The sequence below is a fragment of the Halichoerus grypus genome, chromosome 7, assembly GCF_964656455.1.
Source record: "Halichoerus grypus chromosome 7, mHalGry1.hap1.1, whole genome shotgun sequence".
Taxonomy (NCBI): domain Eukaryota; kingdom Metazoa; phylum Chordata; class Mammalia; order Carnivora; family Phocidae; genus Halichoerus; species Halichoerus grypus.
In genome coordinates this window covers 34,201,669-34,213,840 of record NC_135718.1, presented here as the reverse complement: position 1 = coordinate 34,213,840, position 12,172 = coordinate 34,201,669, and the positions used below count along the sequence as shown (strand labels likewise).

The 12,172-nt window shown below is 39.7% G+C and overlaps 1 protein-coding gene across 3 annotated transcripts in view; it reads right to left on the bottom strand.

Annotated features, from left to right (window-relative positions):
- Positions 1-12,172, bottom strand: part of IDE (insulin degrading enzyme) — a 114,322-nt gene that overhangs the window by 13,258 nt on the left and 88,892 nt on the right. For 2 of the 3 annotated variants that reach the window (XM_078077359.1, XM_078077360.1), the window contains exons 15-19: positions 8,814-8,958; positions 6,176-6,286; positions 4,918-5,038; positions 1,666-1,757; positions 110-221 (exon numbers count right to left, since the gene is read on the bottom strand). In XM_078077359.1, the coding sequence (XP_077933485.1) occupies positions 110-221; positions 1,666-1,757; positions 4,918-5,038; positions 6,176-6,286; positions 8,814-8,958 (581 nt within the window). Of the gene's footprint in view, positions 1-109; positions 222-1,665; positions 1,758-4,917; positions 5,039-6,175; positions 6,287-8,176; positions 8,322-8,813; positions 8,959-12,172 lie in introns of all 3 variants that reach the window. The other variant, XM_036079075.2, reaches the window with a different exon arrangement.

Sequence of the window (12,172 nt, the reverse complement as noted above, 5' to 3'; positions counted from 1 at the left end):
ACCATAAAACTATACGTTATCATCCAAGTGACTTCAACCCACCTGTAATCACCCACAACATTATGTCAAAGTAGTCCGTTACCAAAGTTAATAAGACATTCCAACTTACTGTCAGGGAGCTGAACTTCTCTATACCGAACTAGCTGACTTGGAAGGAGAGGTTTTGTATGAGCATGTTCAATGAGGGTGTCTTCAACCATCTGCATAATTCCTAGTGCAGCCTGTGGGAAAAGGGCATAGCACATTACAAAACTACAAATGTTATCTTGTCTGTGAAAATAAAAATAGTATACTGGGTGGTGGCCCATGCAATATGAAAACAACATGCTTGTGAAATACACTAGTTTATCATAAAAGTGGATTTTTAAGCCTTAAATATATTTGATCCTATTCAAATGGATAAACATTGAATTTGTCAACTGGCAATACAGTCAATATGGTAGAGGTGAAGAAAAACAGAGACCCAGACCAGCATCGACAATGATCTCAATGCTGCGGGAAAAGGTACCGCCGAAGCTGGAGGGGTACTGGTGATGGAAAGTTGGTCCCAAGTGAATGACCCTGACAACAGACACTTGGGGTTATAGCAAAGCAAAGGAAATGAGTGAGCATAAGGCTTTTAAAAAACATAAAACTGGGGTGCCTAGATGGCTCAGTCGGTTGAGCGTCCGACTCTTCGTTTCAGCTCAGGTTATGATCTCAGGGTTGTGAGATCGAGCCCCGCATTTGGCTCTGTGCTCAGCGGGGAGTCTGCTTGAGATTCTCTCTCTCTCCCTGTGCCCCCCACCTCCACTCACGTGCACTCTCTATCTCTCAAATTAATAAATAAAATCTTTAATAAATAAATCTGACCTTAGTAAAAAAATCCTGTCTCTGCCACTTATTAGCATCTGACCCTGGGCATAATGTTTTGGAGGCAGGGTAGCAGAGTAGTAGGGAAACTGTGGGGTCTTTTTTTTTTTTAAGATTTTATTTATTTGTCAGAGAAAGAGACAGAGCGAGCGAGCACAAGCAGGGAGAGTGGCAGGCAGAGGGACAAGCAGGCTCCCCGCTGAGCAAGGAGCCCGATGCGGGATTTGATCCCAGGACCCTGGGATCATGACCTGAGCCAAAGGCAGACACTTAACTGACTAAGCCACCCAGGCATCCCGAGAATGTGGGGGCTTGAGAGAGGCTGCCAGAATTCCAGAATGGGAATTCCAGAAAGCCTTCCCTATGCTAAACATGTGGCATGTATCATTTAATTTAATCTTTAAACTCTAATTTACAGATAAAAAAACTGAGTACTGAGAGGTTAACACATTTCGGAAGAATAAGTATCTAGTATGTGGCAGAGTCAGGATTTAAATGCAGGCTGATTCCACACCATGTGCTCTTATCCACTACACAGTCCTGCTGTCCTACACAGGGAAGGGATAATTATTTCCATTTCCTCCTGTGATTGCACAAGGCAGGCAAGAGCAGAGGAGGCAGCCATGAAAGTAGGTCCACAGTTAGCCACCATCATTCTACTCCCTCATACGCTGTCCTATCTTCCTCCATAGAGCAGAGAAGTCAACACTAATGTGCTTACAGTCACACTGTGGTGGTGCATAGTCTTAGGTCAGGGTAAAGAAAATCTCTTACACTGATCCATAAAAGTCTGCTAAAACCCCAACCACGCACCTGCTTTGTTATGTTTCCATGGAGAAGGGCTTCGATGTGCAGCCGTGACAGGAGCTGAGGTATGAAGGCCTTAAGGCGAGGAAGGGTGACATCTATGAAGGTGTAAAAAATAGTGAGCTCTACCTATGAGTTTTCAAAGGAAACCACCCTGAGCTAATTGAAGATTTACAGAAGAATTACAAAAACAGTACAGAGTTCCATATATCCTTTACCCAGTTTCCCCGAAGATTAGTATCTTTCCATAGCACAACGGTCAAAACTAAGAAATTAACACTGCTACAATACTAGTCACTAACACGGTTTTTATTTGATTTTAGTTTTTCCTAATATTCCTTTTCTGTTCCACGATTTAACCCATGATTCCACCTTGCATTTAGTTATGTGTCCTTAGTGCTGTAGGTTTCCTCTAATCTATGACCGTTTCCATCTTTCCTTGTCTTTTATGACCCTAAAATTTTTGAAGAGTACTGTTCAGTTACTTTATGGAATGCCCTGTGAGTCTGTCCAGTGTTTTCCCATGACTAAACTGAGCTTAACTACTCAACTACTAGGAAGAATACCACAGAGGTAATGTGCCCTTATCAATGCATCACATCAGGGGAACAGGATGTTGATATGCTGTCGTCCTGGTGATGTTAACACTGACCACTTGGTTACGGTGCTGTCTGCCAGATGTCTTTACTGTAAGTGCACTGTTTTTATCTTTCAGTTATAACAGAGTAACTCATGTATGTTCTACAAGCAATTAGGTAAAGCCATCTGCCCATCAATGCTGACTTTCCCGATTGTGATTAATAAATATTTATTTGGGGGAAAATATATTTTGAGACTATACAAATATCCTGTTTTCCCTTACTCATTAATTTTAGCATCCAATGGTGCACTGTATCAATTAGTATTATGGCACCATAATAGTGATTTTTCTGTTCCCCTCATTCCTTTTCTATGAATTGATTTGACTCTTCAATAAGAAAGAGTTGTTCCTTCTCCATTAGGACATCATACTAGTAACTGCTGCCATGGATGCTAAAAACAGTAACTAAAATTCAAAGAGAGACATGGGAAGGGAATTAACCTTACTTACTTACTCTGGGTCTGTCACTTTATACGTGTTATCTTATAAACCTCAAAGTATGCACTACTATCACAATTTTAAAGGTGAGAGAACCAAAGTGAAGGAAATTTAAGTTTCTTTCCAAAGGCATCAAGCTAGTAAGTTAAGTTGCAGAGCTGGCACTTGACCCCTGGTCTGACTAATCTTGAAGTGCATGCTTGCTCTCCAGACCCCGTGAGCTCTCTCTGCAGATCTCTACCACAACACCTACTCTCTTCGCCTTACTGAAACGATCTGTTTACATTCAGGTGTGGCCACTAGACTGGAACTCCTTGATCCAAGACACCCCATCTATAATGGATCACTGTTTATCTCAAGCAACTGAAGTCTAGGGCTTGGTGCACAGCAGGCGGTCAGTAAATGCTGTTGAACCAAATTGGACTCTGAGGTTCCTGCTACCCTGGCACCTGGACAGCCGACTGACTGGCAGCCACGAGGGAGCCAGCCTCTCACATTAAGTGTTGCCACATTAAGCCACGTCGACATTACTGGATTATTCTATGTGTATATACATACACCGCAGTAGAAGGATTATTTATTTGAGCAGAGAATGTCAACCAAAAAAGCACTTTCTCTATAAAAAACACATTTTAAATTTCATATGCCTTTGATATACTTTATAGAGCTTATTTTGCTTAAAATTTATATACCATCTGACCCAGAATCTAACAAAGGGGGGAAAAAATGCAAAACTTTTGCTTTTTGATTATGCTGAGTACAGGTTCAAGTTTTAAAATAGTTTTTAAACCAATTATGTGATTTAAAAAAAAAGGTAAAATTCTTGCTGTTAACTAGACGTGACTCAAACATTTTGCAAAGTCTATTAACTGTCTGGATTAAAGACGCATTAGTTCTGGGGCGCTTGGGTGGCTCAGTTGTTAAGCGTCTGCCTTCAGTTCAGGTCATGATCCCAGGTCCTGGGATTGAGCCCCGCATCGGGCTCCCTGCTCAGCGGGAAGCCTGCTTCTCCCTTTCCCACTCCCCCTGCTTGTGTTCCCTCTCTTGCTGTGTCTCTCTCTGTCAAATAAATAAATAAAATCTTTAAAAGAAAAATGCATTAGTTCTAGCTAATGAATTTTATAATCTATATGCCTACCCAATGTCTGAGGCAACCAATAAAATGTCAATAATCTGCTCGATCTGTCACTGAGGACATCAAAAGTATTATACTTACATAGTAAGCATAAGGACTTGTCATAAAATGTCATTAAAAATTCAACAGTATTCTTTTACTGCTGAGCATGTGGGGGAAAAGATTAGTTGGTAAAGTAATGCTGACAAGGGAGAGAGATAAAACAATAAAGGGTACTATCAGTCTACATTCTTTCTAATAAAACAATCCTGAAGTAATTTCATTCCATTCAGTAGGCATTCATTAGATGCATACTGGGGACATACTTTACACTGGATAACAAATAAAGAGAATAAAAAGAAGGCATAATCACTGCCCTCAAGGAATTTAGGACTTTCAAGCAAAACTTCTGATTAGAAAAAAAGCAACAAAGAATGACTCTTTAAGCTTTACACATTTTCCAGTTTTTAACTGAACAAATCCAAAGATGCCTGAGCATGCTTCCTATATGATAAGACTTTGAAGCTCAGCCCTTTTATCCTCTTCTGAAAACTTCAATATTAACAAGGTAAGTGTTTTGGTCAAAACCTTTAGTCAGCCACAGAAATCTATGAACAGCAATAACTACCTGCTATGGGTCCAGGTTGAAAGCAGCAAATGTGGCTACACTGTCTGAATACCAAAGCCATTTCAAAGGCCACCACTGCTTTTATATTTGAAAAAAAAAAAAAAAAAGTATGCACAGCTGTTTTTTTTTTAAGATTTTATTTATTTATTTGACAGAGAGAGACAGCGAGAGAGGGAACACAAGCAGGGGGAGTGGGAGAGGGAGAAGCAGGCCTCCCGCCGAGCAGGGAGCCCGATGTGGGACTCGATTCCAGGACCCTGGGATCATGACCTGAGCCGAAGGCAGACGCCTAACGACTGAGCCACCCAGGTGCCCCAATGCACAGCTGGCTTTAATAAAACTACAAGTTACTAGAAAGCATAAACACTAGATACCAGGATAAATCATAATGATTTTAGAAAAAAATGAAGAGTGTTATAAGTAGAAAACGAGCCTTACCATCCAGGGCTTCTTTTAATTCATCTTTAGTCCAGGCCACTTCAGTCATCAGCAGGCGGAGGTAGTACATGGCGTGCTGGTGAGGCTGCTCAGCTCGGAAATTGTTAAGAGATCGCATATACTAGTAAAGGGAGAAACAGGTTCATTAATAAGTCCTTTTAAAATCATTTAAAAAAGATCAACTATAATCAAACTTCATTCTGCATAAATCCTGTGTTACTGGGATGCAGGAATATCTGTTTCTTTCTCCTTTTTGAAGTGAGGTAATTTAGAATGGGGCTTACTCTAATATTCTCTGATTCTTAAAGGGCGTGCTTCTTCTTTGTCTGGGCTGCTGCTTTATCCCCAGCGCCTGACATGTATTCTAAGTGTCCTCACTATGGGACATCTTTCACTCCTCAGAAAGTCATCCCCAGTTTTCAGGGCCTGCATCTCATGGTATCCGTTGATTCTGTACCATAAGGCTATACCCAAAGTCTCTATAAGCAAGCAGCTGTCCATTTACATATACAAAATACTGGATCTTCATCTGAAAACTACATTTGAAAATGGTAATTTTTCTTCTGGTGTACAATTAAGGTCACAGTTTGGCTTTTAAAACTGCTATCCACCCCATATTTCCATTATCAGGCCAACTGTGAGTTGAGTTTAAGTGGAAGATACATCAAGCCTAAACAGTCTGCCCTATTGTGACAAGGTTCTCACAGCAGGCAGACCTCAGTCACAGAATCATGTGTCCTTCTGAAGTGGAGGGTGGATGAAACTTTCAAGGGGTCCCTCACAGCTACTAGGTCTACCTCAGGCTTCTCTCTGAAAGTCAGTGCTGCAACCTGCCCAGCTCTTGAGGGTCAGGTGTCCCCAAGTCACCCAGGGTCACTTTCTGAGGAGAGCATAGGACTTAGCAAAGACAGGGTGAGAGGCCTGCCATAAGGGTAGTAGTGCTTCTCCTCCTCTCAAGAATGTTCACAATAGGGCGCCTGGGTGGCTTAGTCGTTAAGCGTCTGCCTTCAGCTCAGGTCATGATCCCAGGGTCCTGGGATCGAGTCCCACATCGGGCTCCCTGCTCGGCAGGAAGTCTGCTTCTCCCTCTCCCACTCCCCCTGCTTGTGCTCCTGCTCTCACTATCTCTCTCTCTGTCAAATAAATAAATAAAATCTTAAAAAAAAAAAAAAAAAAAGAATGTTCACAATAAGGCAAAATTACCACCTTATGTTTATGAACAACAACAAGATTACAAAAATGAGTTCAGAAAACTTACTGCCTCTTTGATAATTTCAAATCTTTTTTCATCAATCTCAAAGGTAGCCATTTTCTCAATAATCTTCTTTAGCAAAATCGGCTGCTTGTCATTGTAACCTTTCACCGAGAGCTACAAAAAAGAGTTCAGGGTATTAGAAGTCCAAAAATATCACGAAAAAACCTCCAAATAAACACCTTAAGCTTGATTTTTAAACACCGAGAAAATCCCAAAGCCAGGTATATTAAAATAAAAGTGAAGAAGAAATTCAACTGATTTATCTTCTCATAAATATAATTTAGCTTAGGAAGAGAACATTAAACCATCTTTATTTACTAATAACCCAAAAGCCTAATTTTGCTATTCCTAAACAAAGTCAACAACAGGAAAACTCACCTGATGCCAGATTACAGAACACACCATATCATCAAAATTCAAGCTCTCATTAAATCAAAATTAACTACAGACTGTGTTTTACGTTTTATCTTCAAAAATAACTTCTAAGGAATGGCAGGCTTAAGGTTTTTATAGACGTGGTAAGAAGGTAAAAATTACCAGTAGTATCATCTAGCCAACTGTTAGGTATGTCTCAAAATTGTTTCTATTTAAATATTTTTTTAAATTCCTCTTTGGCGATGTCAGGCAGCTCCAATTTTGTGTGTGGGTGTGTATATTTTTGTGGCATTTTGCCATTTTTGTCATTCAATGTTGCCCAAAAAGGATCCACACATCTCACCATTGCTTGTTTAATGAGTTCTCCTGATGTATCAAAAGCCAACGGCAAAACAGATGTACTGTGAGGACACACTGTCTGTACTATCAGGACTTTTGTCTTGGGACAATTTACTTTAATAGTCTCCAAAACCTAACACTGGGGAAAGCAGGGAATGCCTATTATTATATTTCCACACAGTGGCACCCACAGCAATAGAGGACACACCGCAACTAGAATACCCAAGAAAGCCTCTACCTTATACAAAATGATAGGTGAGAACCTCAGGAGTGAAGGTCATTACTGGCCATGGACAGCACATCATGTACCATGGGAACTAGATTGACAACTAGCAGAAAGCTCATTCTGTCATAAATTAAAAACTACCTATTTTAATGGTAATATGCTACTAAAACTCAATAGCAAAAAATAACAGATTATTACTTTTCTATTTGGAGTTTATTTTGATCTCTGAGCTTCAAATTTCCCTAGACGCTGAAAATGGTTAGTTATGTACACACCTCCACATTAAATGAAAACTACTGGAAATTTTACTTGTGGGGAAAAAAAAAAGGCACTGCAAAATAAAATTTTAAAACCCTAAAACCTTTTGCATAAAAATTCATAAAGAGGAGTACAGAGTACACAGCACATGCTCTCATTTTAGTTGTTACTAAAATGTACAATATTTTTTCAAGAAAAGTGAAGATGAATGTGTGCCATAGAAGGGATGTTAATTTGGAAATGAGATAAAAGCTTGGAAACACAACAGAAATAGTTTCAGGAGAAAAAAATCTAGTTATTTCTTGGGATGTTTTTAATAATGCTTATTTTAAAACACACTTAAAAGTAGTTAATGGTGCATGCTACAAAATAAATTAAATGAAAACATCAAATGTATTTGAACACAGGAGCTTTCTACTGCTGTCAGCAAAAATAAAGGAAGCTTATAGAGGAGTGAAATTCAAGCACCACAACAATAACTACAGTTATTTTTCACTTACAGATGTTAATACAGTCAAGCACATGGAAAGAACAACATGCTTTCAGAATTAGTGTGTTTCACATTTCAAGCAGAGGGAACATGCAAATAAATGTAGCACACATACATGTTCACAAATTGCACGAAACTCTACTGAATCATTCATTAGTGGAACTACTACTAATTTGAGTTCTTCAATCATCAAAAAGGTGCAAGGAAAAAACCATCAACCTTCTTGTTTAAAAAATGCAGAAGTTAATAGTTTTCCCAAGCTCAACATAATGCTTAAACGGTGTGGCACCTTTTCTTTGGTTTTCATTTTACTTACAAGTATTGCATTCATTCCTGATGCAATGCCACAGCTCAAACCTGAGAGGCGTGCTGCATATGTATACTCTTCTAAATCATCCTTCAATAACCTGATAAACAGGTATGTCATGTTGCAATGGAGAGGATCAGCATAAATGTAGCGACTAACAAAAAGAAAAACAAAAGAAATGCTTTGATACCTCAAGCAGTGGCATGGTAATGAAGAAACATGACCGAAGAGTATGGATATGCAGCCTCATGATCTGAATGTCTAGGGAAATAGAATCAGCCAACCTTGTTTTACAATGCCAGGAAGACATCATTCTGTTGTCAAAGACCAAGATTTCACATAGAGAATGGGTGAGATTTAAACCTCAATCAGGGTCCCATTTTGTTTGAGGAGAAAAATATGACAATCTGATGAAAGATGTTTAAAAAAAAATAAAAACAGAAATCAAGGAAAATTTGCATAATGTGAATGTAATCACTGAATACTTAGAATAAGAGCTAACTGAAAAATTAAATGAGAAAATATGATTAGCCATAAATATTTTTTTTAAAAGAAATTAAACTCATACCCTCAATCAAAAACGCTTCCATCAAATCAATATAAAAAAATGTTGATGAGTGGAAGGCTCTAAGACGTGGGTACTTACATACATCCCATAGATGGTATTTTGGAGGTCATAGCTCAAGCCTGCTAGCTCTGCTGCATATGCATACTCGTTGAGTGAGTCTTTGAGGAGCTCAAGGTACAAATAGGCCATGTTACAGTGCAAGGGGTCCACATAAGCAAATGGGCTGGAAGAAAATGTTGACAGTAAAATAGCTGATTTATTACTTCCCAATGTGATGTGGCCTTTTGAGATGGATCAAGAAACTGAACATCGGTTATTATCATTTCCTGAAGATATGGTTTGAATTCTTGAGTCTGTTCTTCTCGGGAGGCAAAAAACCACAAGATGTCTGAAAAAGAAGCCCAAAGTACGCCATGTGTGCTGGTGGTGGCGAGGAGGGAGAAACAACTGTTTGCCCCAGATGGTGTGTGGCCAAACTGACAAGTTAGAAATGCAGGGCTGGGGCGCCTGGGTGGCTCAGTCAGTTAAGCGTCTGCCTTTGGCTCAGGTCATGATCCCAGGGTCCTGGGATCGAGTCCCGTGTCGGGCTCCCCGCTGAGCAGGGAGTCTGCTTCTCCCTCTGTCTCTGCCTACTTGTGCTCTATCTCTCTGTCAAATAAATAAAATCTTTAAAAAAATAAAAATGTAGGGCAGGTAAGGAGTGGGAACAGGCTAAAAGGCATGCCTGCGTTGAGGCTAAAAGGAGGAGGCATGGTTGGGTGCCTGGCGGGCTCAGTTAGAAGAGTACAAGACTCCTGATGTTGGGGTCGTGAGCTCTAGTCCCACACTGGGTGCAGAGATTATTTAAAATGAAAAAATAAATTAAAAAAAAAAAAGGAGGCATGGCCGACAGAGCTCATCCGACATTTGCATGTCTTCCTCCTTCTAAGCAAGCCATACCCTGGGTGGACCTGAGTATGAGACTGAGAAGTTTGTGTGCTGTGATTTTTGAACTTAAACAAGAAAACGGAGACCTGTGAAATGTTAACTCATCTCTGAGTTTCCCCCCAAACCAATAAAGCTATAGCACTGTCAGTAAAATAATTGATAATTCCCACCATATAACTGCAGAGAGAGCTACGAAAAAATATTAAAATAAAAAAAAATACTTAAGGGACGCCTGGGTGGCTCAGTTAAGCGTCTGCCTTTGGCTCGGGTCATGATCCCGGGGTCCTGGGATCAAGTCCCGCATCGGGCTCCCCTCTCAGTGGGAAGCCTGCTTCTCCCTCTGCCTGCCGCTCCCCCTGCTTGTGCTCTCTCTCTCTGACCAATAAATCAATAAAATCTTAAAAAAAAAAAAATACTTAAAGTGAAAAAGAGCAACCAAAATGAGGAAACAATCAGAGAGTACAAAAACTAAATAGGACCACAGAGATCACCTAACTTAATCATTTCTTGAATAAGAAACACAGCTTTCCGCATGTAACCTGGGCGGGTAATGGCAGAATTCGGATTCAAATGCAAGTCAAATGACCTACTCATTGGATTATATGACCTCACTTACCTTTATGACAAACAAGTAAGACTCATTCACTCAACAAATGTGTATCACACACTTACTACTATAATACACGGAAGCAGGTATGTTCAGAAGAGCCTAGTGCTAGGCCCTTCTCTAGGTACTGGGAATAAAATCAGGCAAAGTCACTGACCTGACAGAGTTTAATAGTCTAGTTAGAGGAGAGAATAAATTTTAATATATCAAGTGGGGATAGTGCTATGAAAAAAATTAAGCAGAGTAAGAGGAACAGGAGTGAAGGTGGTGGTAGTAAGAGAAGACTGCTAATTTACATAAGATAGATGATCAATGCCTCTCTCATAAGGTGACATCTGGGCCTAGACCTGAAGGAAGCAAAGGAGCAAGCTCTGGGGATATCTGGGTGGGACCGGTTGAGCAAACAGCCAGTGCAAAGGACCCAAGGCCAGGTGCCTGCTTGGCTTGTTTGGCAGCAAATTAAACTTTCACTGTATCTGTAGCATAGTAAATATAACTACTGTACTGATAGCAAAGGCAACAATTTTATCAAAGCTGATAATGAAACAAAAATAGAGGAGGCTTAGCCGCTAAGAGAATTAAAATCAAAGAGAAAATTCTATAATTACATAAACATTCTCCATCCGGAAAATCTAAATGGATTGGGGTGCCTGGGTGGCTCAGTCGTTAAGCGTCTGCCTTCGGCTCAGGTCATGATCCCGGGGTCCTGGGATCGAGCCCCGCACTGGGCTCCCTGCTCCGCGGGAAGCCTGCTTCTCCCTCTCCCACTCCCCCTGCTTGTGTTCCCTCTCTGTCAAATAAACAAATAAAATCTTAAAAAAAAGAAAGAAAGAAAGAAAAAATCTAAATGGATGCTCGGTCACTGAATTTTTTAAGTACTGTATTATATACATGACACACTTCCTTCTTTAGGCAAACAACAGCTCAGAAACTCACAGCACAATTCACAAAAGCAAAATTATCAAATAAAAGAGAATCTAGGAAGGGCTTGGCCCCACAGGCACCTGTGTGCCGATCTCACGTGGAAGTGAAAAGCTAGAAAAAGCCAAGTCTGGGAGCTCAGAGCCATATGGCTCAAGCTTAGAATGCAATTCCAAGAAGTGTCCTAAAATGCTGCAAGCACAGCAACTGTGCTGGTGAGCTGTAAGAGAGAACATGATTCAACCACAATGCTTACATTCTGGTTCATTTGTTAATTAAAAAAATTTTTATTTTGTATTCAGGTGCTATATGCTTAAATATGGATCAGAGATTTTAAAACTGTAACTAAGTATGCGTAATATAATCCTATTTCTGAAGATACTAAAAGGGTATACACACACAAAATGTCTTAAAGAATATACAAGAAACCTAACAGTGTGAGCTCTAGGAATAGCAGAACACGGAGAGAGGGACTTTTGGGAAGTAGATGTTTTTAGTTCTAAGAACTGCACAGGATAGTGTAGAGAATGCAAAAATATCAAATGGTCTCTCAAAAGGTAGAGAAATTCATAATCATAGAAGTCAAATGGGAAAATGGTGACAAGCTGCTTGGAATGTTACAGATATCACTCTGAATATCAAAAAATAAAACCAGCTTTGTAATACTTTCTACCAACAATAAGCCACAGCCAGACAGTTCATGTTTAGTGTGAAAAGTAAACAATCTCAGCACAGCTCCAGATAAGTCCACGAATCTCGTGCTATAAAATACAATGTTTACATCCCCCTACAAGCTCATCCATACATGTTGGTGAAATACTAATTTTCTACTTAGAGTTTCTTTTTCCCTATTCCAAAACATTTAAAATGCATTTAGTTTTAGTTTCATGTCAAGTCAATCAATAAAAATTAGTGAACATTATTACATGATGCTAGGTTTATTTCATAAACACACACCATTGAATTTTAAATAAAAGTTATG